This window comes from Eleutherodactylus coqui, chromosome 5, assembly GCF_035609145.1.
Source record: "Eleutherodactylus coqui strain aEleCoq1 chromosome 5, aEleCoq1.hap1, whole genome shotgun sequence".
In the NCBI taxonomy this organism is placed as follows: Eukaryota; Metazoa; Chordata; class Amphibia; order Anura; family Eleutherodactylidae; genus Eleutherodactylus; species Eleutherodactylus coqui.
Window position 1 is genome coordinate 263,694,032 of NC_089841.1, and position 27,483 is coordinate 263,721,514.

General features: G+C 47.5%; 1 protein-coding gene across 1 annotated transcript in view; it reads left to right on the top strand.

Annotated features, from left to right (window-relative positions):
• The window catches only part of HAUS8 (HAUS augmin like complex subunit 8), a 95,380-nt gene extending 68,442 nt beyond the window's left edge, over positions 1-26,938 (top strand). Inside the window, exons 8-11 of the mRNA XM_066604613.1 lie at positions 160-318; positions 10,154-10,295; positions 13,514-13,643; positions 26,420-26,938. Coding sequence (XP_066460710.1) covers positions 160-318; positions 10,154-10,295; positions 13,514-13,643; positions 26,420-26,546 — 558 coding nt within the window. The 3' untranslated portion in view covers positions 26,547-26,938. The remainder of the gene's footprint in view (positions 1-159; positions 319-10,153; positions 10,296-13,513; positions 13,644-26,419) is intronic.
• The last annotated feature ends 545 nt before the right edge of the window (positions 26,939-27,483 follow it).

A 27,483-nucleotide genomic window follows, 5' to 3' on the forward strand; every position in this document is an offset into this window, starting at 1 on the left:
TCCCCTCCTCACCCTGCAGAAACAAACCGCCATACAGAAAAATAAGTTCTGACTCTGGGAATGAAGCAGCACAGTAATTTTTTGCATTTCTTTAGCAGAAAATACGAAAAGAAAAACCTATTCTACATTTAGAACCTCTTTCCTCTATTGATGTTTCAGATGCAGAAAAATATCAGACGCCTGGAAGACAAAGCAGAACGCAGCCTGTTGCTCGCACACGAGGAGAAAATGCAACTGCAGGAGAAGGTGCAGCAGCTGAAACGGGAATTGTTACTAAACAGAAGGGAAGAGCAGCTCAACAATTTGCTTGAAAAGCAGGTAAGTTTGTTCTCTTGATTTAAAAAAAAAAAAAAAGTACCTGATAGACTGACAGACCTCTAAATTAAGGCAGCAGTGTGATACCTTTAGTAGTTATAGTGAATCAAGTTTTTGTTCTAGTATCTAACCTGTGGCAGATTACATACTGAGAATTCTGCAAACTTTTCATTTGGCTTTGTGCATGAAAACTGTGCCACAGATTACTGTATTGGGCATGTAGGGAATCTCCTCCACATGCTATAGATTTCTTTTCTCCCCATGGAAATTAGCATGTGGTGTGAGCTTGAACATCCACAGTTTATCAATTGCTGTTGGATATTTCACTGCTGTATAATGTTGAGGAGGAAATCTGCATGCGGATTCTGATGGGGATCTATGGCACATTTCTCGTCCGTATCATTGGGGGCCACAGCCTAGACCATGGGATATAGCCACTGCCCTAGGAGGCGACACTAAGTAAAAAAGTGTTAGCTCCCCCCCCCCCCCTGGCTATATCCCCCCTGCAGGCACTCAGCTAATTAGTCTTTAGCTTAGTGTCTGCTAGGAGGCAGACGTGGCTATTCGCGGGAATCCGGGGAGTCGGGGCTTTTCCCTGGCTCTACTGGTCTCACCCAGAGAAGAAAAAGGGGCCCGACCCTGCAATGCGCATTGGCGTCGGTTACCCGCCAGCCATAGGGCTCCCCCTCCCTGGAGTAGCGCACTGTCTTACCGGTGACGCATAGGGGGCAGCAGTGCTGGAGACAGGTCGACGTGCGGACAGGCTGTGGCTTCCCTGACACGACGCAAAGGTACCTCAGGGAGGACGTAATGGAGCAGAACAGACAGCATGATGGCAGCAGCAGTTCTCCCGGCAGCAGGAGTAGGAGCACGGCATGCTAGCAGGACGCCGGGGCGCTGGCTGGGCAGGTCACTTCTGGGCGCGGCGCTCCAGGGGGCGGGGCGCCGACGCTGGGCCGGAAAACGTCACTTCCGGGTCGCGGGTGGACTTCCGGGGCAAGCCACGCCCCCTCCGACCGCAGCAGACTTAAAAGAAGCAGCCAGGCAGAGGAATGGCCGCTCTCAGCAGCAAGACACTCCGTTTGTCTGGCACTACTGAGCCCAGCACTGTGCGCAGCTCGCAGCACACAGCAGCATCCAGCCCTTATACGGCCCTGCAGACTATTGGCTACAGAGTGAGCACCCGGACAGCAGCAGCACCTTCTGTAACGGGCACCAGCAGCTGTAGCAGCATCGCAGCAGTTTCTGCCACACACCTGCCGGGTCACCAACGCTACTATTTCCGTGTGGTGGACCCACGTCGACTCCTGACAGCCTTCAAGCTTCAGGACCAGAGGCTCCAGCTGGATCAGGGGAACCGCTAAAACAGCTGCTAGACCGAGTAAGCCCTGCCAAGGCAGCACTTCGCGGCGTCTCCCCTCCCCCTCCCCTGTCCCCCCTGCAGGTACTCCTGTGGCAGTACGTAGCATCCCGTCTTCCCGGAGGTTTTCTGTTTGCCATGTCTGACCCTAGATCAGAGGGTTCCAGCCCGGCCAAGGGGAGGGTGAAGCATTACGCTTGCACAGCTTGCTGCGTTAAGTTTGCCTGCGGTCAAGTCGACCCCCGCTGCGCTAAGTGTACCACGGCACGCGCGGTTCCAGGGATCCCTGTGCCCCCCGCAGCCCCTGTGAAGCCAAGACCCGAACCCCAATGGGCGAGGTCCTTGGCCGCTGCCGTTTCTGGCCTGGCAACATCTTCTGTGGAGATTTTACGCCGTATGCGCAGCAGAGCTAGATGCAGCTAAGTTCGTGGCTCGAGCGTCCATTGCATCTGTAGCGGCAAGGCGAACCCTCTGGCTAAAGAACTGGTCAGCCGATTCAGCGTCCAAGATGGTCCTAACAAAGTTGCCATTTGAGGGAAATGGGCTCTTTGGGCCTAAGTTAGATGACTTGATAAAGGACGCCACAGGCGGCAAAAGCATGTCATTGCCACAAATTCCAACAAGAAAGGAAAAGGTTCCATTGAAGAGGAAACCGTTTTTTAGATCCTTTCAGCGTTTCTCGTCCCGTTCTGGGTCAGGGCAGTGGTCCCAATCTAGGAGGACCCCGACAGACGCAAGGAAGGGTCCAACTTTCAAGAGGAGACAAGCATGGCGATCCCGATCTGGAACATCTAAGGCGGCGGGATCAAAGAACGCGGCATGAGGCGCCGCCCCCACCCAGTGTCACCAGGGTGGGGGGCAGGCTCTCCCAATTTCGGGAGACATGGTGGAGTCGCGTGAGCGACAAGTGGGTGCAGGAGATCGTCGCATCCGGGTACGCGATCGAATTCACGACTTTGCTACAGAATTCGTTTTGCAAGTCCAGAGTGCCTGCCACCCCGGAAGGAGTAGCCAACCTACAATTGGCAGTGGAAAATCTTCTGGCACAGGGGGTTGTAAAACCAGTGCCAGGGGCGCAAGAGAAGCAAGGGTTCTACTCAAATCTTTTTCTAGTGCCCAAAAAAGACGGCAGGGTCAGGCCAGTACTGGATTTAAGGAGACTGAATCAATTCATCAAAACAAAGCATTTCCGGATGGAGTCGATCAAATCCGTGATAGCCTCCATGCAGCCGGGGGAATTTTTGTCCTCAATAGACATCAAGGACGCCTACCTCCATATCCCGATTCGGGAAGCACACCAAAAATTCCTTCGTTTCGAGACGCAGGGAAGGCATTTTCAATTCACGGCTCTGCCATTCGGCCTGTCAACCTCCCCATGAGTATTTACGAAAGTACTAGCAGCAGTGATGGCACTACTCCATGCAAAGGGCATAGCGGCCATACCATACCTGGACGAAGTGCTAGTAAAAGCACCGTCGCGGGACGGCAACATCAGGAGTTTACGCGTCACGATGGAAACTTTAGAAGAATTTGGCTGGATAGTAAACCGCGAAAAATCGTGCCTAATACCAGCACAACGGTTGGAGTTCTTAGGCATGATATTCGACACCAGCCAGCACCGAGTTCTACTACCTCAAATAAAGGTAGACAAGCTTCTACACGGTATTCGGTCTCTAATGCAGAAGAGAACACTAACCATCAGACATTGTATGAGTATTCTGGGCCAGATGGTAGCAGCCTTCGAGGCGGTCCCCTTTGCCCAGTTCCGGTCAAGGATGCTACAACATCTGATATTGTCCTGCTGGAACAGGTCCACACTGACCCTGGAACAACGAATCCGGATAACCCCTCAAGTCCAGGATGCGTTGAAGTGGTGGTTGAAACCTGGGAGGCTTCAGGCGGGACGGCCTTTGGGCCCAAAACGATGGGTAGTATTGACGACGGACGCCAGACACTCAGGCTGGGGCGGAACACTGGGGGGGCCAGTCTGTTCAGGGAGTTTGGTCTCAGAGAGAAACAAGGTTGCACATCAACATCCTAGAATTACGGGCCATTTACCTGACTCTCCGGCACTTCGGGTCCAGTCTCAAGAAGAAGGATGTGCGCATCCAGACAGACAACACCACAGCTGTGGCCTATGTCAACCATCAAGGGGGCACACGGAGCACGTCAGTAATGAACGAAGTAGCTTACATACTGACGTGGGCGGAGAATCATCTGAACTCAATATCAGCAGTCTACATTCCCGGAGTAGACAACTGGGTGGCAGATTACCTAAGTCGGGAAACGGTGGATCCCGGCGAATGAGGGTTGCACCCAGAAGTATTCCGGACGATATGTCTGAAATGGGGTACACTGGACGTGGACCTCATGGCGTCCAGACTGAATTACAAAATTCTTCCATTTGTGGCCCGAGCACAGGATCCGCAAGCGGCGGCAACAGACGAACTGACCATCTCGTGGGGAGGATACAAACTCCTGTACGTGTTTCCACCAATCCCCCTCATACCAAGAATCCTGTGGAAAATCAAACAGGAAGGGCGACCAGCGATATTAATAGCGCCAGATTGGCCAAGAAGAAGCTGGTACGCGACCATCATAGAAATGTTGACCGACACACCATGGCACCTACCGGATCGAAGAGACCTGCTATCCCAAGGGCCTTTACTACACCCGGATTCCAGGTCTCTACATTTGACGGCCTGGCCGTTGAAACCGAGGTGTTAAGAAGAAAAGGTTACTCGGAGAAGGTGGTTCAGACAATGATACGGGCCAGGAAACCAGCCTCATCGGCTATTTATTACAGAGTCTGGAAGCGCTTCTTCACCTGGTGTGAGGAGCGGCGAGTGCAGCCGATGCAATTTTCGGTGGCCAGAATACTGGCATTCCTACAATCGGGTCTCGAAATAGGATTAAGGGTAGGCTTGCTAAGGGGGCAGGTGTCAGCACGGACGGTGCTGTTTCAGAGGCCAATCGCAAACAGAAGGGCTGTGCGTACATTCCTACAGGGAGACGCCCATACGACACCCCCGGTTCAAGCATGGGATCTTAATCTCGTGTTGGAGGCTATGACAGACCAACCGTTTGAGCCGCTGAAAGAGATTCCTATGCGACTACTGACCTGGAAGGTGGTATTCCTCATCGCCATTACCTCTATTCGTAGGGTCTCGGAGCTGGCGGCCTTGTCTATACAGACCCCCTATATGACTTTCCACCAAGATAAAGTGGTACTGAGACCATCACCAGAGTTTCTACCGAAAGTAGTCTCGGAGTTTCACATCAATGAAGAAATTGTCTTGCCTTCCTTCTGTCCAACGCCAGTACACACAAGGGAAAAGACACTGCACCACCTGGACTTGGTGAGGGCGCTGAAGATTTCTGTTAAAAGAACCAAAGAATTCCGTAAAACTGACACCCTCTTTGTGATTCCGGTGGGGCTCGGCAGCCTCAAAGGTCACCCTATCTAAGTGGATAAGGTCCTTGATAACAGAGGCGTATCGCACCTCAGGACGCACGCCACCATTTCGGGTTACGGCCCACTCCACACGGGCGGTAGGGGCCTCCTGGGCGGTCCGGCACAGAGCCTCGGCGCTTCAGGTGTGTAAGGCAGCCACCTGGACTTCCTTACATACGTTTTCAAAGTTTTATAAGGTCCACATATCTGCATCATCGGACGCCGCGCTCGGCCAGAAGATCCTGCAGGCGGCGGTCCCTTGACCACACGGTCAAACTTTAAATGCCCACCCAATATATATATTTTCGGGACTGCTTGTGGACGTCCCATGGTCTAGGCTGTGGCCCCCAATGATACGGACGAGAAACAGATATTTTTGGTATAACTTACCGTAAAATCTCTTTCTCGTCACGTTCATTGGGGGCCACAGCACGCACCCCTTGTTTGTTTAGGCGGTTGCTGGAACTTTCTGTTCTTCGGTCATTGTTTGGCAGAGAATTATGCCAAAGTATGTATTTTGGTATGTATGAAGCATAATATGTATAATCGTACTCCCACTGGCTTCCTACTGCTTGCAGACAGACGAATTAGCTGAGTGCCTGCAGGGGGGATATAGCCAGGGGGGAGGAGCTAACACTTTTTTGCTTAGTGTCGCCTCCTAGGGCAGTGGCTATATCCCATGGTCTAGGCTGTGGCCCCCAATGAACGTGACGAGAAAGAGATTTTATGGTAAGTCATACCAAAAATATCTGTTTTTCTGTCAGATGGGAGACTTGCAGTATACCTGCACTGAAGCTTGTCTGCCCACTCTGACATCAGGCATGTATAGGTGCTGGTGCACTATGGGCAATATTGCTGCATATTACACATGTGTTGCATGGATGCGTGATATGTGGTGAATGGAGTCAATTGATCCATGCACGTATGTGTGTAGACACTGCCTGTCGATACATACAAGGAATAGATTGCAGCATGCTCTATTTCTCTGCATACAACTCAGCGTGAGCCCATTATATTTGTATAGTCTACATATGAAATGTTGTTGTCCATACGCAATACATTATTAATTTTCATACGTATCCCTGCTCTTTCTGAGCCAAAAAAAAGTGTTCCTATGGATGTGCGTGTGATACGCGGGCATGCGCAGTGCAAAACGCAGCCATACGTAGTCTCTGCTGGCAGAGCTAGTGTGGACAAAATGGTAAAATGCTGCTGGGAGACCTGCAGCCTTTTACACATGGGCCTGTGGGTAAACCCTAAACAAAATTAGGATATCCAGCGGGTATGGTGCATGGGATGTGGTAATTGGAGCAGACCTAGTGCACAATACACCACTGCTCCTATGATCTTCACGACAATTCCTTTTGGAGGGTTAATACTCTATATTGCTGCTGCATGGACAACTCCTACAGACTAATGTAAAGGATATTCCTTACATTGGAGTTTAGTTGTGTATGGAGCTCCAAAATCTGCAAAGGATTCATTTTGGAGTAAAATGCACCAACGAAAAGTGCAGATGCCCTGATAAATTTGTGCCACAGAGTAAGGCTGCCTGTCCACGGGCGGGTTTTCATTGCGTTCCCTGCGGCGATAATCCTGCCATGGGGAACACAGTGAAAGCTCTCCATAGAGTTGCTATGGAGAGCGCTCTTTTCCCCCACCCCCCTGTCCACGAGTGGAGAATCATTGCCGTTCGCCGCTCGCGGCCTGGAAATTGCAGCATGCTGCGATTTGCCATGATTCTCCGCGATCAGCCTATCTGTCAGATGGGCTGACTGGCAGAGATCTGTCTGCCGGCTCCTGCTCCCGGGCGGCAGCTCCCGCGGTGGAGATCCTAAGGCCTCATGTCCACGGGGAAAATCAGGCCCGCTACGGATTCTACATGTAGAATCTGCAGCGGGTCCCTCCTGCCCCGCGGACATGAGCGCTGAAAATAGGAATTTAAAAGAATTTACTCATCCGGAGCGGGCGGGGAAAGTCTTCTCTTCCTCACGGCCGGATCTTCTTTTTCGGCCGGCGGATGAACTCGTCACGCCGGCGGCACGTCCCGACGTGCCGCGCGCATGCGCCGGGCACATCCGCCGAAGCAAGAAAGATCCGGCCGTGAGGAAGAGAAGACCTTCCCCGCCCGCTCCGGATGAGTAAATTCTTTTAGATTCCTATTTTAGGTCTCCCGCGGATCCGGACGGCTTCCATAGGCTTCAATAGAAGCCTGCGGGAGACCCGCACGAAAATGGAGCATGGTCCAGATTTTTTCATGCTCCATTTTTTTTAAAATCCCTTTTATTGACCATCCGCGGGTATTTATCTACCCCGCGGGTGGTCAATGCATCCCTATGGGGTGCGGATCCGTGGGCAGGAGAAGAGTTAAAATCTGCTGCGGATTTTAATTCTTCTTTTGCCCGTGGACATGAGCCCTAAGGGTCCTATTCACATAGTTGTCCCAGCGTTAATCCCTCCTATGCCTTCACGCAGGAGGGAGGCTTGCTCAGTGAATGGAGGCGGAGCAGACAAAGTGCTGCTTTACAGTCTCTATTTTCTGTGTCTCACTTTGTGGAGGTGGTTGGAAAGACGTAACCGTAGACTGTAGTATAACTCTATTGGGGTGTCTTACCGATGTTGCTTTAATAGGTCTGTCATAATGACCTGATCTCCTCAAAGGGTTTTTCTTTTTATACATGAACCTGCATCCATTTAGTCTTTGCGGAAAGCTTGTATGTTCACTTCCTGACCTGCCAGACCTACCTGACCTTTTCTGCAGCATATCAACAGCAGGGAATTAAATCTGCAGTGAAAATTCAAAAGTTTTCCACAACTGAAATGGCCATTTCAAATCCACAGCGTGCCATGAATTTGGCGCAGATGTTTTCTACTACATGTTAATGGTTTTTTAAAAACAGCACTTGTGTTGTGCTATAAAATGATGCAGACTTCTAGAATTTGCACCGAAAAACGGAACCTTTGGGGTGGACAAATTCAGTGAGCATTATAGCCTTTACATTAAATGTAGAGGAGTTCTCACATTATTGTAGAAGCGAGATTTTCTTTAGCAAATGATAGGCCGTTCTTAAAGTGATAGGCACTAACTTTTCAAACAACTTTTTGCTTATATGATAACCATTTTGATAACTAGCAGTAGTGCAACTTACTTGATCTAAAATGAGGTTTTTGTGCTGAAAAATCATTCTAAAGTCTGCCTGCTGTCAGGTGACTTAGTGGAAAAGGCAGAGCAGAAAGAGTAGAAGGGAATGGATCATCCTAGAATTGCATTTTGTTAGAGCAGTTGGGAGGGGAGAGGAGGAAGGAGAGATTCATACAGAAGTGCTGCTAGAGCTAATGCTGAGTTATTTACTGCTGTTTATATTCACATCTTCACTGTTCTATGTCAGTATACGGTGTTCTCCATAATGTCATGTCTGTGTGTTACAGACAGCTAGAGACCAGAATCTGCAGTTCTTTCTGCACAGTTTATAGGACACAGCAGTCAGGCGCCTCCCACCAGTCCTGGGAGAACAGAGAATCAGAAATACACTACAGGGGGAGAAAAATGTTATGTTTAATATGGCTCCAGAATGGAGCTTCATATTAAAAGCGTATAACATTACAGAATTATCTCTTCAGCAATATTCAAAAACCTGTTCTCCCAAATCACTGTCTACTGTAAGACAGTGACTGGCAAGGTGCTGGAGGGCAGATATATTTCTCCTAGGATGCTCTCATATGAGGCTTTAGGGAGCACCTGGGCGGATATGTGCCACCGAGCAGCCTGGGCTCGGTGAAGGAAGCCAGCATTTGGGTGTCAGTAACACTAAGTTACTGACACATTGTAGTTTGTAAGTGGCTCCAAGCCGCATAGTCCGGGCCGGCTTTTCCTGGAGTGGTCAAAGCGAAGGGTGGGATGGCCACTCCCACGTACCAGGTGAGGCTGGTACCAGGCCTTATAAAGCCTGGGCCTGCAGGTCTTGGGGAGAGTGTGGTGAGACCTCTGCACGTCTGAGGACCAGACTGGCTGTGCGCAGCAAGCAGTATTTTCAAAGGGAGTAGTCAGGACCGACTTAAGTATAGTGAGTGCTCAGACGAGCAGGTGTTCATTTCTGTTGGCCTGGAGTTAAGGCCTGTTTACTTTATTTTTGCTGCAATAAACCCAGGTGAAGCCTGGACTAAAGAACGTTATTTCCTTGTGTCACTGTCTCTGGCCGTGGTCGCCCTCAGCTGCTACCTTATCCTGACGCTAATCCCTCACACTACACAGACTGTAGTGATTTTGGTAACCCTGAAATGTAGCCTGAACAGGTGAATTTCTGCAGTTGATGACAGAAAATGGTAAAATAGGGATAGAGGTTTTACAGTTATTGAACTGCTTTATCATGTATGCTCCAGATAGAAACTCAGTTTTAACATCTGTTTGAATAGGCTGTGTACAATAGCCCAATAATTGCTGTTTTTGACGTTCCCTCTTCATTCAAGTGAAGGCTGCTTCTGACCCAGAATGGCTACCTGGACCTATCTGTCTAGGCAATGGTGGGGACTGAGAGGTCAAATATCCACCTAACTTTCCGGATGACAGATCTTAAAAGATGGACCTTGGGCCAACACTTGCATTACTCTTAGGCCGCCTGCAGACGAGCGGGTCGGATCCGGCGGCGAGAATTCTCGCCGCGGGACCCGACCTGAGCGCCTGCAGGGACGAGCGCGTACTCACCCGCGCCCGGCGGCCCCGTCTCTTTCATGTGCCGGCGCATGCGCAGACCGGAGCCGGCGGCCGGGTGGGTGACGTTTCTGTGTGAGGCTCTGCGAGCCCCGCACAAAAATGGGACATGCCGCGGTATGTTTGCCGCGCGACATTTCGCGCGACCAAACTGCGGCCGTCTGCATAGGAGTGCGTATTGTAATGCACTCCTATGCAGGCTTTCAGTGGCGGAAACGGGATTTCCGCCTGTGTGCAGGTGGCCTTACTTGTAACCGCTTATGAAAATTCAAAGCATTTTGTATTTTTTTTTTTGCTATTTCTGTCTTTTTTGCAGGTGGAATCTCTGGCTCCCTCTACAGCCGCGACACCGCAGTTCAAAGCCAATTATACAACCTTTGCTACAGCTCTGGACTGCACAAGGCATCAGATGCCTATAAGAGATATCCATATCACTGGCACCCGACAGAGCTTCCTCGGTAACAAACGTTTATTGTAAAATAATACGACTTTCAAGTTTCCTACATTGCTTTATTCTCTCAGTTTTTGCTCTGATAATTAGTTCTTAATATCATTGATCTGGCTCTAGACTGTTTCTGTTTACGGCGGAATTCTAAAACAAGCCATTCATGTCTCACAGTTGCAATTAGTCCTTTTCCATAGCAAATGTGGTTTTATTATGACATTTTGGACAGGAAACAAAGGCTGTGTGTACATTAATTTGTTGCTTTTATGCCTGAGTGGAGCTGTTAAAAGTTTTGAAATTCTGGGCATAACTTTGCTCAGTGCTGTCTCCCACACTTTGCACACTGGGAATCTCCTTTCATGCTGAAGTATTGAAGAAGACTGCCATCATTGCAAGAATTCACATTCTGCGCTTAGTTTTACATTTAAACCCAAACAGGTTTCCTCGTTTTATCAATTAAATATAAATTTTATACAAAGCAATCAGTAGTTTGACATAATCCTGCTTATCTCAGCTAAATCCAGGATAAACTACTCCTTACAGAATACTTTAAGACCTAGAGCAAAAGAATGGCCATAAATACCACAGTGTTTTAGCAATTGCATTTTAAGGTATTGCACGTGAGCCAGACTTGAGTACTTTTTAACCCCTTAGCGCTCCAGGACATATGTTTATGTCCTAGGTGCATGGGTTTGTATGGAGCAGAGACCACTCCACAGAGTTTCCACTTTCACAGCTGACCCCTGGCTGCGATCAGTGTTCATGCAGATTGTGACTGTTAAAAGTTTCTGAAAAGTGTATCTACTTTTTAAATGTTTGACATGTCAGAAGTTTTGTTCAGTGGAGGTCCAGCTGCTGAGATCCCTGCCGATTGCTAGAACGAGCGCTGCCCCCCCCCCCCCCCCCCCCTCCCAGCTGTTTTTGCTGCTCTTCAGCTACTCGCACAGAGGTCTATAGAAGGGCTCGCAGCCCTAAGTGATGAGATCACAAGGCGCCATCCGGGTGCTATAGCAGCCAGGGGCCCTTTGAAGCCCACAGGACTGCCATATACACTACCGTTCAAAAGTTTGGGGTCACATTGAAATGTCCTTATTTTTGAAGGAAAAGCACTGTACTTTTCAATGAAGATAACTTTAAACTAGTCCTAACTTTAAACAAATGCACTCTATACATTGCGAATGTGGTAAATGACTATTCTAGCTGCAAATGCCCGTTTTTTTGTGCAAAATCTACAAAGGTGAATAGAGGCCCATTTCCAGCAACTATCACTCCAGTGTTCTAATGGTACAATGTGTTTGCTCATTGGCTCAGAAGGCTAATTGATGATTAGAAAACCCTTGTGCAATCATGTTCACACATCTGAAAACAGTCTAGCTCGTTACAGAAGCTACAAAACTGACCTTCCTGTGAGCAGATTGAGTTTCTGGAGCATCACATTTGTGGGGTCAATTAAACGCTCAAAATGGCCAGAAAAAGAGAACTTTCATCTGAAACTCGACAGTCTATTCTTGTTCTTAGAAATGAAGGCTATTCCATGCGAGAAATTGCTAAGAAATTGAAGATTTCCTACAACGGTGTGTACTACTCCCTTCAGAGGACAGCACAAACAGGCTCTAACCAGAGTAGAAAAAGAAGTGGGAGGCCGCGTTGCACAACTAAGCAAGAAGATAAGCACATTAGAGTCTCTAGTTTGAGAAACAGACGCCTCACAGGTACCCAACTGGCATCTTCATTAAATAGTACCCACAAAACACCAGTGTCAACATCTACAGTGAAGAGGCGGCTGCGGGATTTTGGGCTTCAGGGCAGAGTGGCAAAGAAAAAGCCATATCTGAGACTGGCCAATAAAAGAAAAAGATTAAGATGGGCAAAAGAACACAGACATTGGACAGAGGAAGACTGGAAAAAAGTGTTGTGGACGGATGAATCCAAGTTTGAGGTGTTTGGATCACAAAGAAGAACGTTTGTGAGACGCAGAACAAATGAAAAGATGCTGGAAGAATGCCTGACGCCATCTGTTAGGCATGGTGGAGGTAATGTGATGGTCTGGGGTTGCTTTGGTGCTGGTAAGGTGGGAGATTTGTACAGAGTAAAAGGGATTCTGAATAAGGAAGGCTATCACTCCATTTTGCAACGCCATGCCATACCCAGTGGACAGCGCTTGATTGGAACCAATTTCATCCTACAACAGGACAATGACCCTAAACACACCTCCAAATTGTGCAAGAACTATTTACAGCAGAAGCAGGCAGCTAGTATTCTATCGGTAATGGAGTGGCCAGCGCAGTCACCAGATCTGAACCCCATTGAGCTGTTGTGGGAGCAGCTTGACCGTATGGTACGCCAGAAGTGCCCATCCAACCAATCCAACTTGTGGGAGATGCTTCTAGAAGCGTGGGGTGCAATTTCACAAGCTTACCTCAACAAATTAACAGCTAGAATGTCAAAGGTGTGCAATGCTGTAATTGCTGCAAAAGGAGGATTCTTTGACGAAAGCAAAGTTTGATGTAAAAACAATGTTATTTCAAATACAAATCATTATTTCTAACCTTGTCAATGTCTTGACTCTATTTTCTATTCATTTCACAACGCATGGTGGTGAATAAGTGTGACTTTTCATGGAAAACACAAAATTGTTTGGGTGACCCCAAACTTTTGAACGGTAGTGTATGTCTGCCTATTACAATGGGCCTATGGCCTGTCTTAATAGAATGCCTGCCTGCAAAAGTTCATATTCTGCAATACCCATGCACTCAATTGAATGATATAAGCCATCAAACAATCATAAGTTCAAGTCCCATAAGTGAGTGTTTGTTTTTTTTTGTTTTGTTTTGTTGTTTTTTTTTACAGGGGAAGTTGGTGAGTTTTCAATTTTTATTTATGCCAGTATTCCCTGTCCGGCGCTGAAGAACACTCATGCAAAATTTCACTCAAATCAGACCAGAACTGTGGATTTGTATACAACACAAACAAACAGATTTTGCATTTTCTATATGAGATTAAGCGTATCCCTAAAAGCACAAGTTTCCAGGCCTTTAATTTTAACAAACCGTGGGTGATATAAAGAGGCTTGTATTAGTTTGATAAATCATTTCGAAATGTTTTTTTCTCTTTCTTTGCGTTTCCTCTAATACACAAACGCCCTTTGTGTATCTCTCTGACTCCTCAGTGCATTATGAGCTTATTCTAATTTTTTAAGAGACCAGTTGTAATACATATATCTTTTGTTAGATGATGTTCAGAAACATCTGGGTTCCACCAGAGCTCTTCTTGAAGCAACTCCAAGCTCCGATAATGACATGTTGGACACAATTAAAAACTTGGAGGATGTTGTACACAAGACAGATGCGGAACTTTCACGGTTTGTATTTTTAGTGGCAATTGAATTGTAGAGGTATTTGAAATGTGTTTTATAGTTTGATATTTTCACAACATTTCTCTTCATATCGAACATTAAAGAAGAAATGTTAATTTTTTGAAATTGGTTGACACAAAGAACCAAACCAAAGATGCATGGTACTGACTAACGGTATTTTGAAGTTAATCCTCCTAAAATACCTATACGTATGTTGGTTTTTGAATAAATTTATATATGTTTATTTTTTTTAATTAAAGGGAGCCTTCTGATTTTCAGTTAGTCTCTTCTGACAATCTTTTAAGCAGTTTTATAAAATGTTTGAAAGTTTGTAGGGCTGAGCAGAGAGTTGTCTGCAGCTCATTAACTCCTTAACGACACAGGACGTAAGCTTACGTATGTTTTTTGGGCACCATAAGCATGTGAAGGATGCCTTTTTCTGTGAATTAGTCATGCTTGACGTAGCTGTTCTGCCACTACAGTGAAACCAACCCTCATTGCGGTTTCTTTTACATGTTTGTACGAGTGACTGCTGATAAGTCTGTGGCTTTACCCAGAAAGAAACAAGATGGGAAGATGAAACTTTACCTTTATTCCACATACTCTCCACTGATGTCAACACACTTCTTACATCGGTATTCCAAGTTCTGTTAGCCTTGCAAAAAGAAGGATTTCAGTTGTGCCTCAAACCAGTCATCCGTAGCCGCCATGGCATCAGAAATGGTGTGAAATTTGGTACCCTTGAGGTGTTTCTTCAGGTTTGGAAACATGATAGTCGGAGGGAGCTAGATCTGGTGAATAAGGTTGGTGGTCAACCAGCTGGAAGCCTAACTCCACCAGTTTTGCCATGGTCGCTTGTGCAGTGTGAGCGGAGGCGTTGTCTTGCAGGAACAAGATTGCTTTGGACAGCTTGCTGCGCCTTTTGGCCCTCAGAGCTGCCTTTTAATTGGTCCAAAAGTTCAATATAATACCTTGCATTGATGGTGGAACCATTTTGAAGGTAGTCCACTAGCAGCACGCCCTCCTTTTCCCAGAACAGACGCCATCACCTTAGTGGCTGAACTTCTTTGGGTAAGGAGAGCCACTGTGCCTCCACTCTTTTGACTGCTCCTTGGTTTCAGGGTCATACAAATAAATCCAGGTCTCATCCATAGTGACCAGTCGATCCAGGAAGTTCTTATCAGTCTGGAAAGGCTGACAAATGGACCAGGAAGTTTTCACTCGCATGCTTTTCTGATCTGTTGTCAAACATATCTTTGCAGATAGCTTCTTCATGTTCAAATGTTCATGGATAATGACACAAACACGTTCACCAGAAATCCCCATGTTGTCTGCTATTCCTGCAGCTGAAATTCACTGATTCTCCAGTATGAGGTTGTTCACAGCATCGACGATCCCCAGAACAACAACCTCTCTTGGTCGTTCAGGACGTTCCTCATCATTGGTGCTGAAGTGGCAACCCAGTTCTTAACTGTAGAATATGAAGGGCATTGATCCCCCAATGTCTGTGACATATCACCATGAACATCCTTTGCGGACTTTCCTTGCAGAAACAGAAATTTTATCACTCCTCTGCTCTCATTTGCTGTGAATGCCATAAGCTACAAACACAAAATTTTGTAAACCTATATTAGACACATAAGGCTTTCATGTGATGTAACATTCATTACCATAGAAACAAAAAAAGAACACAAAGCCAAAGACTTATCAGCACCCCCTCGTATTTTCCAGTTGTCTTGTTTTAAAGCAACCCATCAGTTTTAGGGCGAAATTCCGGCCCTGGAGTAAATAGGGTATATTACTTGCTATCACTCTTCTGTGCCTTTGCCTCTCCAAATCACCAGTTCGGGATCCTGTTTTCAACTGCCTAAGATGGCCACTGCTTTTTTCTATCAACGCAAAGTGCATTGCTCTGATTGGTCAGCACTGATCATGTGAGCGGCATTGACCAATTAGAGAGCAAATATAATGTATTTTGGAGATTAAATAGTCTGAAGACTGCGTTGGCCATCTTAAATGGCTGAAAGTGGGAACGGTGAAATTTTGATGGGCATCAGCACAGAAGACTACAGCAGGTAATATAACTGCCCCTTCATGTCACCAGGACAAAACTTTGTTCCAAAACACAATGCACGCTGTTTTATATGTCTTTTGAACGTACTTTACTTGTAGTTTTACTTTTTGCATCCATGTTGTTATGTTTTATTCAGATAGAGGCGACGTTTAAAATCTAGATTTTTGCTGGTTTCTGGTTGCCAGAGGGCTGCGCTCGTGAGAGCCCAGATAGCTACTAGTTATAGCTAAGCTGTTTAATGGTGTCAGAGAAGTGCTGATAAACCACATACAGCTTCCTGGAAGAATTTTTACTTTTTTCTCCTTTTTAACTTGTTTTATTGAAATTTGAGTAGCATAGAAAACGTATGCAGCACATGGGTAATTTCACATTACTTGTATAATTAAGACCGTAGGGAGCTTTAACCTCAATGCATCAGGAATACCAAAGCAAGTCTTTAAAACATGGTCGGATAATCAAGCTGAGTCCTAGAGGTCACAGGTCCTGTCCCCAGAACCCAGGCCCACTAGCGAGCCCGCTGAAGCTCCAGGATAGATGTAGACCTTAATTGTAGTGAATATAACGTGAGGGGGGAATCGCCCCACAGTCCCCACACTTTGTCAAATTTCCCAGGACACTTTAGTTCTTGTAAACTATATAGTTGTATGGCACTACTGAATTTACCAACTTCCTCCACATTGAGAGTGAGGGGTTCTTACTATACATCGCAGTGCTATTGTCTTTCTGGTGAAGCATAATGTGTCTCTCAGGAAAATTTTAATAGGGTGTTACCAGCTTTTTTCATCCAGTATTCCAAAAAAACATCTGGGCTCGGGGGGGACAGGGATCCCCATAAGTTCAGAGAGGAAACCGGTGACCTCTCCACAAAAGTTTTCAATTACAGGGCACTCTCACATCATGTGCCAAAAGTCAGAATACTTGCAGGAACACCTAATGCAGTTTGTAGAATGTACTCTGCCCATTTTATATAATCTTGCTGGAGTGAGATAACACTGATGCATTATATACAACTGGATCTTTTTATTATTGGCTGCAAGATATACACATAGAGGAGATTGCAAGAGCTCTTGGAATGTATCCTTGGTTAGTGTCGGTATCAGTGTCCTCCATTTTAACAGGGCAGAAGGTATGTCCTTCAAGGCTCGTAGTGAGATGGGGTGAGAATATAGCGCCGATATGAGGCTCTGGGAACAAAGGCTGCCTTTTATGAGCTAATGGGAAATGGCACGCCTGGGCGGTGGGAACTGTGCCTGCAAAGCATGTCTGACCTGGAGGAATCTATAGAAGTGGGAGCGAGGTAGATGATATTTCTTCTGTAGCTGCTCAAATGAGCACAGTGTTGTGTATAAAGGTCTGCCAGGGTCCAGATGCCATATTGCTCCCAAACCTGGGCATCCTCCAGTTGGAGTACTTCCGGGAGCCTGGGGTTACACCTTAGGGTAGTGTCAGCTACTATGCTCGTGAAACTCGGCCTGCCGCCAGACCTGTGAGGCCAACGTATAAATTGATAGCATTTTGCCTGTTAGAGTAGAAGGAGATTCCAGCAGGGGCCACAATGTAGGGATTTTTAGATAATGTGCCAGATGTGCCTCCAAGTTGGAGAGAGGGTCATCACTCAACCAGCTTCTAAATGTATTAGCTGACTGGCCACGTAATGGAGAAACAGGTCCAGCAGGGAAGCACCCGCCTCTCGCTTGGGCCTCTGAAGTGTACAAAATTGTAATTTGGGACGAGAATTCCCCCATACAAAGGAGGACATCAGAGATTGCATAGATTTAAAGAAGCGGGTTTGGATATGCATCGGCATATGCTGCATAATATAGAGGCACTTCGGTAATACTATCAATTTGATAAGGTTAATATGTCCTGCTATTGAGAGCGGTAGGGAGCCCCATATTTTAAACTTGGACCTGAATAAGTCTATTAGAGGGTATACATTTGCCTCCACAGACCTCCCCACGTCATTAGTTAATTGTATTCCCAGGTACTTTAATTGATTTGAGATTTGGAGGCCGCAGAGTGTGAGCCAATCTCGCCCAAGCGACTCCTACCGGAAACGGGCATCAGGGCTGAGGTAGCCCAATAAGAGTTGTAACTTTTTAAATGTGAATATTGAAAAAAAAAAATACATCTTTTTTTGTCTCATTTCAATTTTAACTGAAATTTTCTTCTTTTTGTACCTTCACATGTTCAGGTATCTTGACAGATCGGCCCGCTGCCTTGTGTTATGTGGCCCGCGGCGTGCCGACGGCCGCTCACCACTGTAGTGATTACCAGCTGGGGTGCCGCAGCTCCCCGCTGGTAATCACACTGACAGCGCTGATCCCTTCTCCCCTGAGTCCCCTGCTCTTCAGTTCCGCAGGAGAGGACTCAGGGAAGAAGCGTGCCGTGCTGCTCACTGATGTCAGTGCACACCCGGACGCATATGAACTTTTTCCACAAGACTTCTGCACTTGTCAGCAATTCCAGCAATCTGATTGGGGAATCAGCCAACCCAGAGAACCAAACAACCAATCAGGTTGCTGGAATTGCTCAATAGTGCAGAAGTCTTGTGGGAAAAGTTCATGTGCCACCCGGGCTCAGCACGATCCGAGGAGGAACGGTGCTGACAGCAAGGAGGAGGTAAGCATATGGCTGGGGAAGGGGGAAGTTAATATTGCTGCTGGGGGGTGAGGGTTAATATTGTTGTTGCTGGGAGAAGGTTGATAATGCTGATTGCTGCCGGGGCTGAGGGAGTTAATATTGCTGGTGTGTTGGGGGGGGGGGGGGGGGGGAGGGGTTTAAATTGTTGCTGGCAGGGGGTTAATATTGCTGCGGGGGTCGGGTGGGGTGGTAATATTGCTGGTGGGGGTTAATATTGCTGCTGGCAGGGGGTTAATATTGCTGCCGGGTTGGGAAGGGGAGGAGAGGGGGGGGGGTGTTAATATTGCTGCTGGGTGGGTGGGGGTTAATACTGTTGCTGGGAGGGGGTTAATATTGGTGCAGGGGGGAAGAGTTAATATTGCTGGTGGGGGTTAATGTTGCTGTGGGGGGGGGCTTAATATTGTTGCTGGGAGTGGCTAATATTGCTGCTGGGAGGGGGTAATATTACTGTAGGGGTCGCTATTACTACTGGGGCCACTGTGGGGATCGCTATTACTAACTGGTCTACTGTGGGGGTCAATATTTTTACTAGAGCAACTATGAGAGTCACTATTATTACTGCGACCACTATAGGGGGTCACTATTTTTACTAAGGCCACTATCAGAGTCACTATTACTACTGCGACCACTATGGGGGTCACTATTAGGGTTCGTTCACACGGGCGTAATTGCATTTCGGTCGCACAAATACGCTACGTATTTGCGCAATCGAAAATCGCTTATGCCTGCGTATTTGGGCACGCAGAAAAGAACGCAGATGGGCCCCTGAGATGGTGCGCAAATATGCATTGAATACATAGGCTTCCTGCGCATTCACCACGTATTTGCGCGGCCCATTCACTTCAATGGCCTATCGGGGTGCGTAGTTTGAAACAATATAGGTCATGCTGTGTGAGAATATACATCATGTGAATGAAATCATTGACATCAATGGCTTCTGTTCTCTGCATATTATGTACCCAAATACGCTGGTGTGAACGAGCCCTTACTGTACTGTCTTACAATCGGCCCTTTGAAGTTCACCAAAAACCTGATGTGGCCCCCGGTGAAAATGAGTTTGACACCCCTGCTCTATCTAGTCTCAGCATTACTTCCTATGCCTTTATTATATGCACATCCAACTGGTTGCGTTCTTTAATCCATTAAAGAACCGGGTGTTTTTAGTCCTACAGGACCAGACATTTTTTATGCATTTTACCCATGTGGTGGTTTTACATATACATTTGTTTTTTATGTTTTATTTGGTGGAAAAGGCTAAAAAAAATTATTTATTTAAATGCATAGTTGGTTGTCTTTAAATTTTAGTATATTTAAGCTAAAATAAAGTATGGGAATAGGTTCCTCATTTTGTTTCGGCCGTTTTGCTATATAATATGTACAGTTTTGGATTACAGCGCACAAACAGAGCTGTTTTGGTTGGCATCGGCAGTGGGTTTTCTATAGCTAGATAGATATTATTTTTCCCCCAGTCGTCTCCACGACAGCACCAATTGAGATTGCCTCCTCCTGATAGGACAGGAACATACTGAGAGGTTAAAAGCTCCCCCCCCCCCCCCCCCCCCTTCCCCACTTTCCTCAGTGTCTTCCTGTCCTGCCAGGAGGCAGGATCTCTGAGAGGGGCTGGTGGAGAAGCCAGCCAGAAGCTACTCACAGGCGGATTGGAGGGCAGTGGGTCAGCCTGTCCTCCCTTCCTAGCCAGACGACTCCCGGGACGCCACATGGGGTGGTAACCCCTGGGCCAGGTTCCTCCCGCGGCGGCCCATGGGGGGTACAAAGCGGGAGCCTCAGTCCCCCTCCTCCTCCATGCAGAGTTACAGCGCGGCGCTCCAGGAAGCCCCTTGGCGGGGGGCGGGGTGTCACGTCACGCGTCCAGAGTGGTGATGTCATCACGGGCGCATGGAGAGGGCGGGGCTTAGCGCAGGAGCGCGAAAATGTAAAATAAAGGAACCTGAGAGAAGCCAGAAGGTGGACCTGCACTACAGGTCGCAGGGTGTCTGCAGCACCGGTATAGTAATGAGTGCTCCAGCCCCAGAGATAGCTGAAACCTCAGCCTCAGCGGCCGTAAGTAACCAGTGCGGCAAAAAATACAAATGCAAAATCCAATGTATTGTATATGGAAAAATTGCATATTTACCCGCAAAAAATACTTTCCCTTTTTTGTCAGGGGGATAAAAAAGACATTCTCTCCCCCCCCCCCCCCCCCCCCCAGAGCAAAACTCAAAAAATGCGTGGAGTGCGGGACGAGACTGCCAGCTACGTACCAGAGGCCTCTATGCAAGGCATGCTTAGCTAGGCTAGTCAAAGAGGAATCGGGGGGATTCATGGAGGACGTTAGGAAGCTGGTGAAGGAGGAGGTTCGATCAGCCCTAACATCACAGCTGGCGCCGCCAGCTAAACGCCAGAAAAAGGCCTATGTTCCCGACGAGCCATCCGACTCCGAAAGTTCTATCGAATCGGAGCAAGAGGAACAGGCGGCTGCGGAGTCCTCAGACGATGAGGACTACAAAAGATACCTATTCCATCAGGACGACTTAATGGAATTGATTAAGTCAGTCAGGGCTACACTAAAAATGGAAGAGCCCAGAGAACCACGTACCTTACAAGATGAGATATTTGGGGGACTAGGGGAGAGGCGTAAACATACCTTCCCTGTCCACAAAAATATCATTAAAATTATCCAAAAGGAGTGGAAGAAACCAGACGCAGGTTCCTTCTCCGCTAGAGGTGTAAAAAGAAGGTACCCATTTGAGGAGGAAGTTTGCGCAAGCTGGGAGGAGGTACCCAAGGTAGACGTCCCACTAGCCAAAGTAGCTAGGAGGACGAGCCTGCCCTTTGAGGACGCCGCACAATTAAAAGATCCCATGGATCGCAAAGCTGAGGGCCTCCTAAAGCAATCATGGGAGGCAGCGACAAACATACTTAGGCCAGGGATCGCAGCCACTTGCGTGGCACGCACTCTGGGGGTATGGCTAGAACAGCTGGAGCTACACTTAACCAATAAAACGCCAAGGGAACAGATCCTAAATTCCCTTCCTATCCTGCGTATGGCAACAAATTTCCTAGCGAATGCCGCGGCCGAAACGGTTAAACTCTCGGCAAAAGCTACAGCCCGATCTAACTCAGCCAGAAGAGTGTTGAAATCGTGGTCAGGCGACCTAGCCTCAAAAAATAAGCTATGCGCCCTCCCGTTCTACGGTCAGTTTTTGTTCGGACAAGACCTAGACAAGATCCTGGAGAAGGCGGCCGACAAAAAGAGGGGATTCCCGAAAGAAAAAACGCAGAGAGGGAAGACCTTCTTCCGAACCCCAGGGCAACAGCCCGAGGCCTACCGAGGCAAGGGCAAGACAGGCCGCTGGAGTTACCCCAAGGGGGGCAGAGGAAGAAATATCCTCTTTAACCCCCACCAGGGGGAGCCCAAGCAGAGACCCTGGCGCCAGCTCCGTAGGGGCAAGGCTGGGGAACTTTGTGGATCAATGGGCCGCAATTTGCGAAGGCCCATGGATCCCAAAGATCTTACAGCAGGGATACCGGATAGAACTGGTGTCCCTCCCCAGAAGGAAAATCGTTATCACAGGAGGCTCAGGGCAACAGTTAAACTTACTAAGGCAAAGCGTTCAGGACCTGCAACATCTAAACGTAATATCCCCCGTACCGCGAAACGAGGAAACCCAGGGCCATTATTCCAGGCTCTTCCTAGTAAGAAGACCCTGCGGGAAACAGCGGATGATAGTGAATCTGAAGCCTCTGAACACCTGTGTCAAGTACAGAAAATTCAAAATGGAGTCCATCTCTTCAACGATAAAGTTGATTCCCAAAGGGGCCTACACGGCATCCATCGATCTGAAGGACGCTTATTTCCACGTACCGATCCACGAGGGGTCCCAAAGATACCTAAGGTTCGCAGTGGATATGGGCAAAGGAATAGAGCACCACCAATTCAGATGCCTGCCTTTCGGGATCTCCTCAGCACCCAGAATTTTTACCAAAATTATGTCAGAGGTAGCCGCCTACCTGAGGAAAAAGTCGATCCTAATAATACCCTACCTGGACGATATTTTGATAATAGCAGAGTCCAGGAAACTACTAACAAAACACCTAGAGATAGTGCTAGAACTCCTCCAGTCGCTAGGATGGATCATAAACTGGGAAAAATCCAGCTTAGACCCCAACAGGAAGAAGACGTTTTTGGGCATAACGCTCAACTCAGAATTACAATGCTCCTGCCTGCCCGGGAAAAAAAAAATACAAAGGCTGGTCAAATCCTTCCTACAGAAATGATCATGCACAATTCGGGAAGCCATGTCTCTCCTGGGAAGCCTGACGTCATGCATTCCCGGAGTAGCATGGGCCCAGGCTCACACCAGAGCTCTGCAGGCCTCAGTCCTATCCACGTGGGACAAAAAGCAGTCCTCGCTAGGGACAAAAATGTATATCCCAAACACAGTGAAAACATCCCTGCGTTGGTGGACATCCCCAGCGAACCTGCAGAAAGGGGTTCATTGGCTACAAAACCCAGCCACGCACATCACAACGGACGCAAGCGCCTGGGGATGGGGAGCGCATGTGGGGAACCAGTTCCTTTAGGGCCCGTGGTCTCAAAGGATAAGAGAACAATCCCCCAATTACAGAGCGCTACAGGCCGTATGGCGGGTCCTACAGCAGTTAGGAAACTCGCTACGGAACCAGCATATAAAGATACTGTCGGACAATACCACCACGGTCGCCCATATTCGGCACCAGGGGGGCACAAGGTCTCCTGCCCTGCAAAACATTTCGCAGAAAATCTTCCACTGGGCAGAGGGCCGGATCCTTTCGATCACGGTAACACCCTTAAAGGGGGACGCTAAGCCAAAAAGCGGATTTTCTCAGCAGGAGGCAAATAGACCCAGGAGAATGGTCTCTCTCCCTGGAAGCATTCAGAACCCTGACCAACCGGTGGGGGATCCCACAATTGGACCTGTTTGCAACCAGGGAGAACGCCAAAGTAGGCAATTTCTTCTCCCTCCGGCCAGGAGATCGTCCTACAGCAATAGACGCCCTAGGCCAGGACTGGGGAGAGGGGCTGGCGTACGCTTTTCCCTCCGATACCGCTGATCCTCAGAGTTTTACATTTCAGAACCCAGGTATGCACGCTAATCCTGGTGACCCCCTTCTGGCCCAAGAGAAGTTGGTTCGGTCTTCTGACAACATTGAGCGTCCAGGACCCAGTCACCTTTCCTAACTGGACAGATCTGCCATCACAGGGGCCACTGAACCACCCGGGCTTAGACAGACTCCACTTAACAGCATGGCTCTTGAGGAATCCTCACTAAGGGGGAAGGGATTCTCAGAGAGAGTGGTAGAAACGTTAATGTCCAGCAGAAAAAAAGACGACCCACCTTATCTACCAGAAGGTTTGGAGAAGGTTCTCCTCATGGAGACAGGAAAGGGATTCCGGGGATTCTATCCCGGACATCCCCTTGATCTTGGAGTTCTTGCAGGAGGGCCTACAGATGGGCCTCTTTTCAAGAACCCTGAAGGTCCAGGTCGCAGCCCTTAGCGCCATATGCGACACAAAGTTCGCGGACAATAGGTGGGTCAACAGGTTCCTGACAACAGCAGCTAGATTACGACCTAGACCCATAAACCTTGTTAAAGACTGGAACCTTAATTGGGCCCTAAGGGCCATGACAACGGAACCATTCGAGCCGATGGAAGCACTACCGATAAAAATGCTTACGATCAAGACAGTTTTCCTAGTAGCCATCACGTCCGCAAGGCGGGTTAGCGAGCTTCAGGCTTTGTCCATTCGCCACCAGTTCCTAAAAATCTCGGACACCAAATTAGTATTTAAAACGGACCCTGCCTTCATGCCAAAAGTGGTATCACATTTTCATAGGTCCCAAGACATAATAATTCCCTCATTTTTTAGTAAACCTAAAAACGAGGAAGAAAAAACCCTAAGCTGCCTGGACGTTAGGAGAGCAGTCCTAGGCTACATAGATGCGACAAGCCACTGGAGGCGGGACGACAACCTGTTCGTCCAGTTCAGTGGCCCAAATAAAGGGAACAAAGCGGCAAAAAACTCCATAGCCAGGTGGATCCGCCTGGCCATTCTAGAGTCCTATAAGGCCCTCGGGAAGGAAATCCCCTTAGCTCTTAAAGCCCATTCTACAAGGGCAGTAGCATCCTCTTGGGCCGAACATAGCTCAGCTTCGGTCAAGCAGATATGCAAGGCCGCAGTCTGGAAAAAACCCCACACGTTCATTAAACATTATAGGGTAAAAGTGCAGCAGGACGAGGACATGGCCTTCGGCCACAAAGTCCTCTCGGCAGCAATCCCACCCTAATAAACTTTAGTTGGTACGTTTCAATTGGTGCTGTCGTGGAGACGACTGGGGAAAAAATAGATTATACCTACCCGATAATCGGGTTTCCAGGAGTCTCCACGACAGCACCCGTACCTTTCCCCCCCTAGTACTAGAACATAGGAAAGAAATTATAGAATATAATTTCCCCTCCAAAAAAAATCCCAGTTAGGGAAAGCATTTAATTTAAGCTCCTACCCCGGCAATTCGTTAGAATCCACTGAGGAAAGTGGGGAAGGGGGGGAGCTTTTAACCTCTCAGTATGTTCCTGTCCTATCAGGAGGAGGCAATCTCAATTGGTGCTGTCGTGGAGACTCCTGGAAACCAGATTATCGGGTAGGTATAATCTATTTTTTTCTTTTATTCTGTAATTTTATTAATTTTTTTACTTTTCTTTTTGTAACTAGTATTTTTTTTCTTTTTTAACATCTATTTTCCCCATGACGTCATGTAAGGCCTGTGTGGTCATTCACATTGTTGTGTTTTTTTGTTTTTTTTTTACTTTTCCACTGTAGCTGGGGAAAACCTCTCCATGTAGTGACATTAGTCACTATCAGAGCTGATCTGGGGCAGCTAAGACCCTGCAGATCTGCTGTGGCAGTGGGCACCCGGGAGTCACGTGACCGCCGGGTTGAATAGCTGAGGTAACACTCCCGCTTTCACTCTGCATTATATAGCACTCATTGAACACTATGTAGCCTGCAAGAGAGAAGTCAAAAGCTGGTAAAAGCTGCTTCTGCCTTCATCTCCGGGTACTTGGCTGTGACTAACCGCTAAGGACCAGACCCTAATGCTGCGCCATACTTCTGCCATCGGTGGGGATTAAAGCTTAGGACCAAGCATCGTAATTTACCATCTGTTTTCTTATAAACTTTTTTTGTGAAGAAATGGCATATCCGTACAGAATCCTCTGGTTCTTGGGGGAAAATTGGAGTATTTGTTAATTTTTTTTTCTTCGTCATGCAATGAACCTAAATAGGCAGCCTGTCCGATTCAAATAAAATGGAAGCTCTATCTGTAAGGCCGCCTGCAGACGAGCGGGTCAGATCCGGCGGCGAGAATTCTCGCCGCGGTACCCGACCCGAGCGCCTGCAGGGACGAGCGCGTACTCACCTGCGCCCGGCGGCCCCGACTCTTTCATGTGCCGGCTGCCAGGCAGCCGGCGCAGACCGGAGCCGGCGGCCGGGTGAGTGACGTTTCTGTGCGAGGCTCTGCGAGCCCCGCACAACAATAGGACATGCCGCGGTTTGTTTGCCGCGCGAGATATCGCGCGGCCGTCTGCATAGGAGTGCGTATTGTAATGCACTCCTATGCAGGCTTTTAGTGGCGGAAATCCCGCGGCGGGATTTCCGCCCGTGTGCAGGCGGCCTAAGTGTTCGTCTACTGTCTAGGTTACCAGAATGTTTGGTAGGATTAAGTATTAGCTGTGTTTATTGCTTTATGTGCCAAGTAATCCTCTGTTTATAAAATAAGGCGCTCCGCTGTTCCAAATGAGTGATCAGCAGGGGCTCAGTGAGAAGGTGAAAACTTAGCACATTGTGAAACCCAAATCATTAGTCTATGACTACCCCGTGGAATAGCTCTGGCCACAAGATAAAGTACTGGAATTCCTCTCTAGCTTCCCCCTCGCCAAGTATTATTTTCAGGTTTTGAAATTGCAGCCACAGCGCTGCTAAGTATATTCTATGACTTTCTTATCTGCACGTTTATTGTTGCAGGAGTTTGCACCAAACCCTGGACTTGGCTTCTAAAGTGAATAAAGAAGTATCTTTACAAAGTCAGAAGCTGGTGGAAGAAAACTCTGAAACAGAAGTTTTAAGGCAGTTGTATTTTGACGGCCAGTGATTTGAGTTCACGGTGATTCTGAAGAGTTTAATAGCCTCTCAAGCACTTTTGACACCCTTTCTTAACAACTGATAAGTGCTTTCAAGAACTTTTGTTGCATATGGTTTTCTTTGAACATAGCGTGGCGTGTAAGATGAATTCCTGTCTTCATTTAACCGGCACCATGGTGGCATTTGGATATCAAGGAACTTTTTCTCTGAAGTGTGCAAAATGAAAACTGAAGAGATTATTTTGATGCCAGTACTCTACATGTGACTTCGCTTGCAATGAGACGTAGAAAAGGACCATTTATGACGGTGTAAAACAGAAAAAATATTGTTCGCCATATTTTGTTTTGTCTTTGTGAATTATTAAATGAGCATTAAATAAAATGCACTGTTTTTTTGTTTTTACATATGTACAGTCTGCTATAAGATAGTAAAATGGTGTTGGACTGCTCTCACACAGCCCACTTTTCAAAGAGTTTAGCGTGGCATTTGAAAAGCTGCGCTAAACGTTGCAAAACGCTGTCACTGGGGCCTCGCAGACTAGCGTTTTGAATGCGACAATTTGCGAGCACTGTCTGCTCTATTTTCAGGCGTTTTGGCACTTTTTAACGCACCTCATCACCCATCACAACGCGCACCCCGCGTTAAAAACCGCTATACAATACATTCGAAAACAGCGCTCAAAATTGCAATAAAATGGCGCGATTTTGAACACTGCATTTTGCTAATACCTGTATGAGAGGGGCCCAAGTCTGAAAAAAAAAAAAAAGTATATGCAGCATGCATAAATTTCAAATCTTGAAACCCAAAAACCAGTTAGAAGATGGGGTATGTGTAGGAGCATTGAACAATCAAGTAATGGAAATCTGTGTTCCTGATCTGTCATGCCTCTCTTTCATTTGCTCCCCAAGGTCCACAAAATTTTATTTTTGCACCAGCAATAGGCAGTG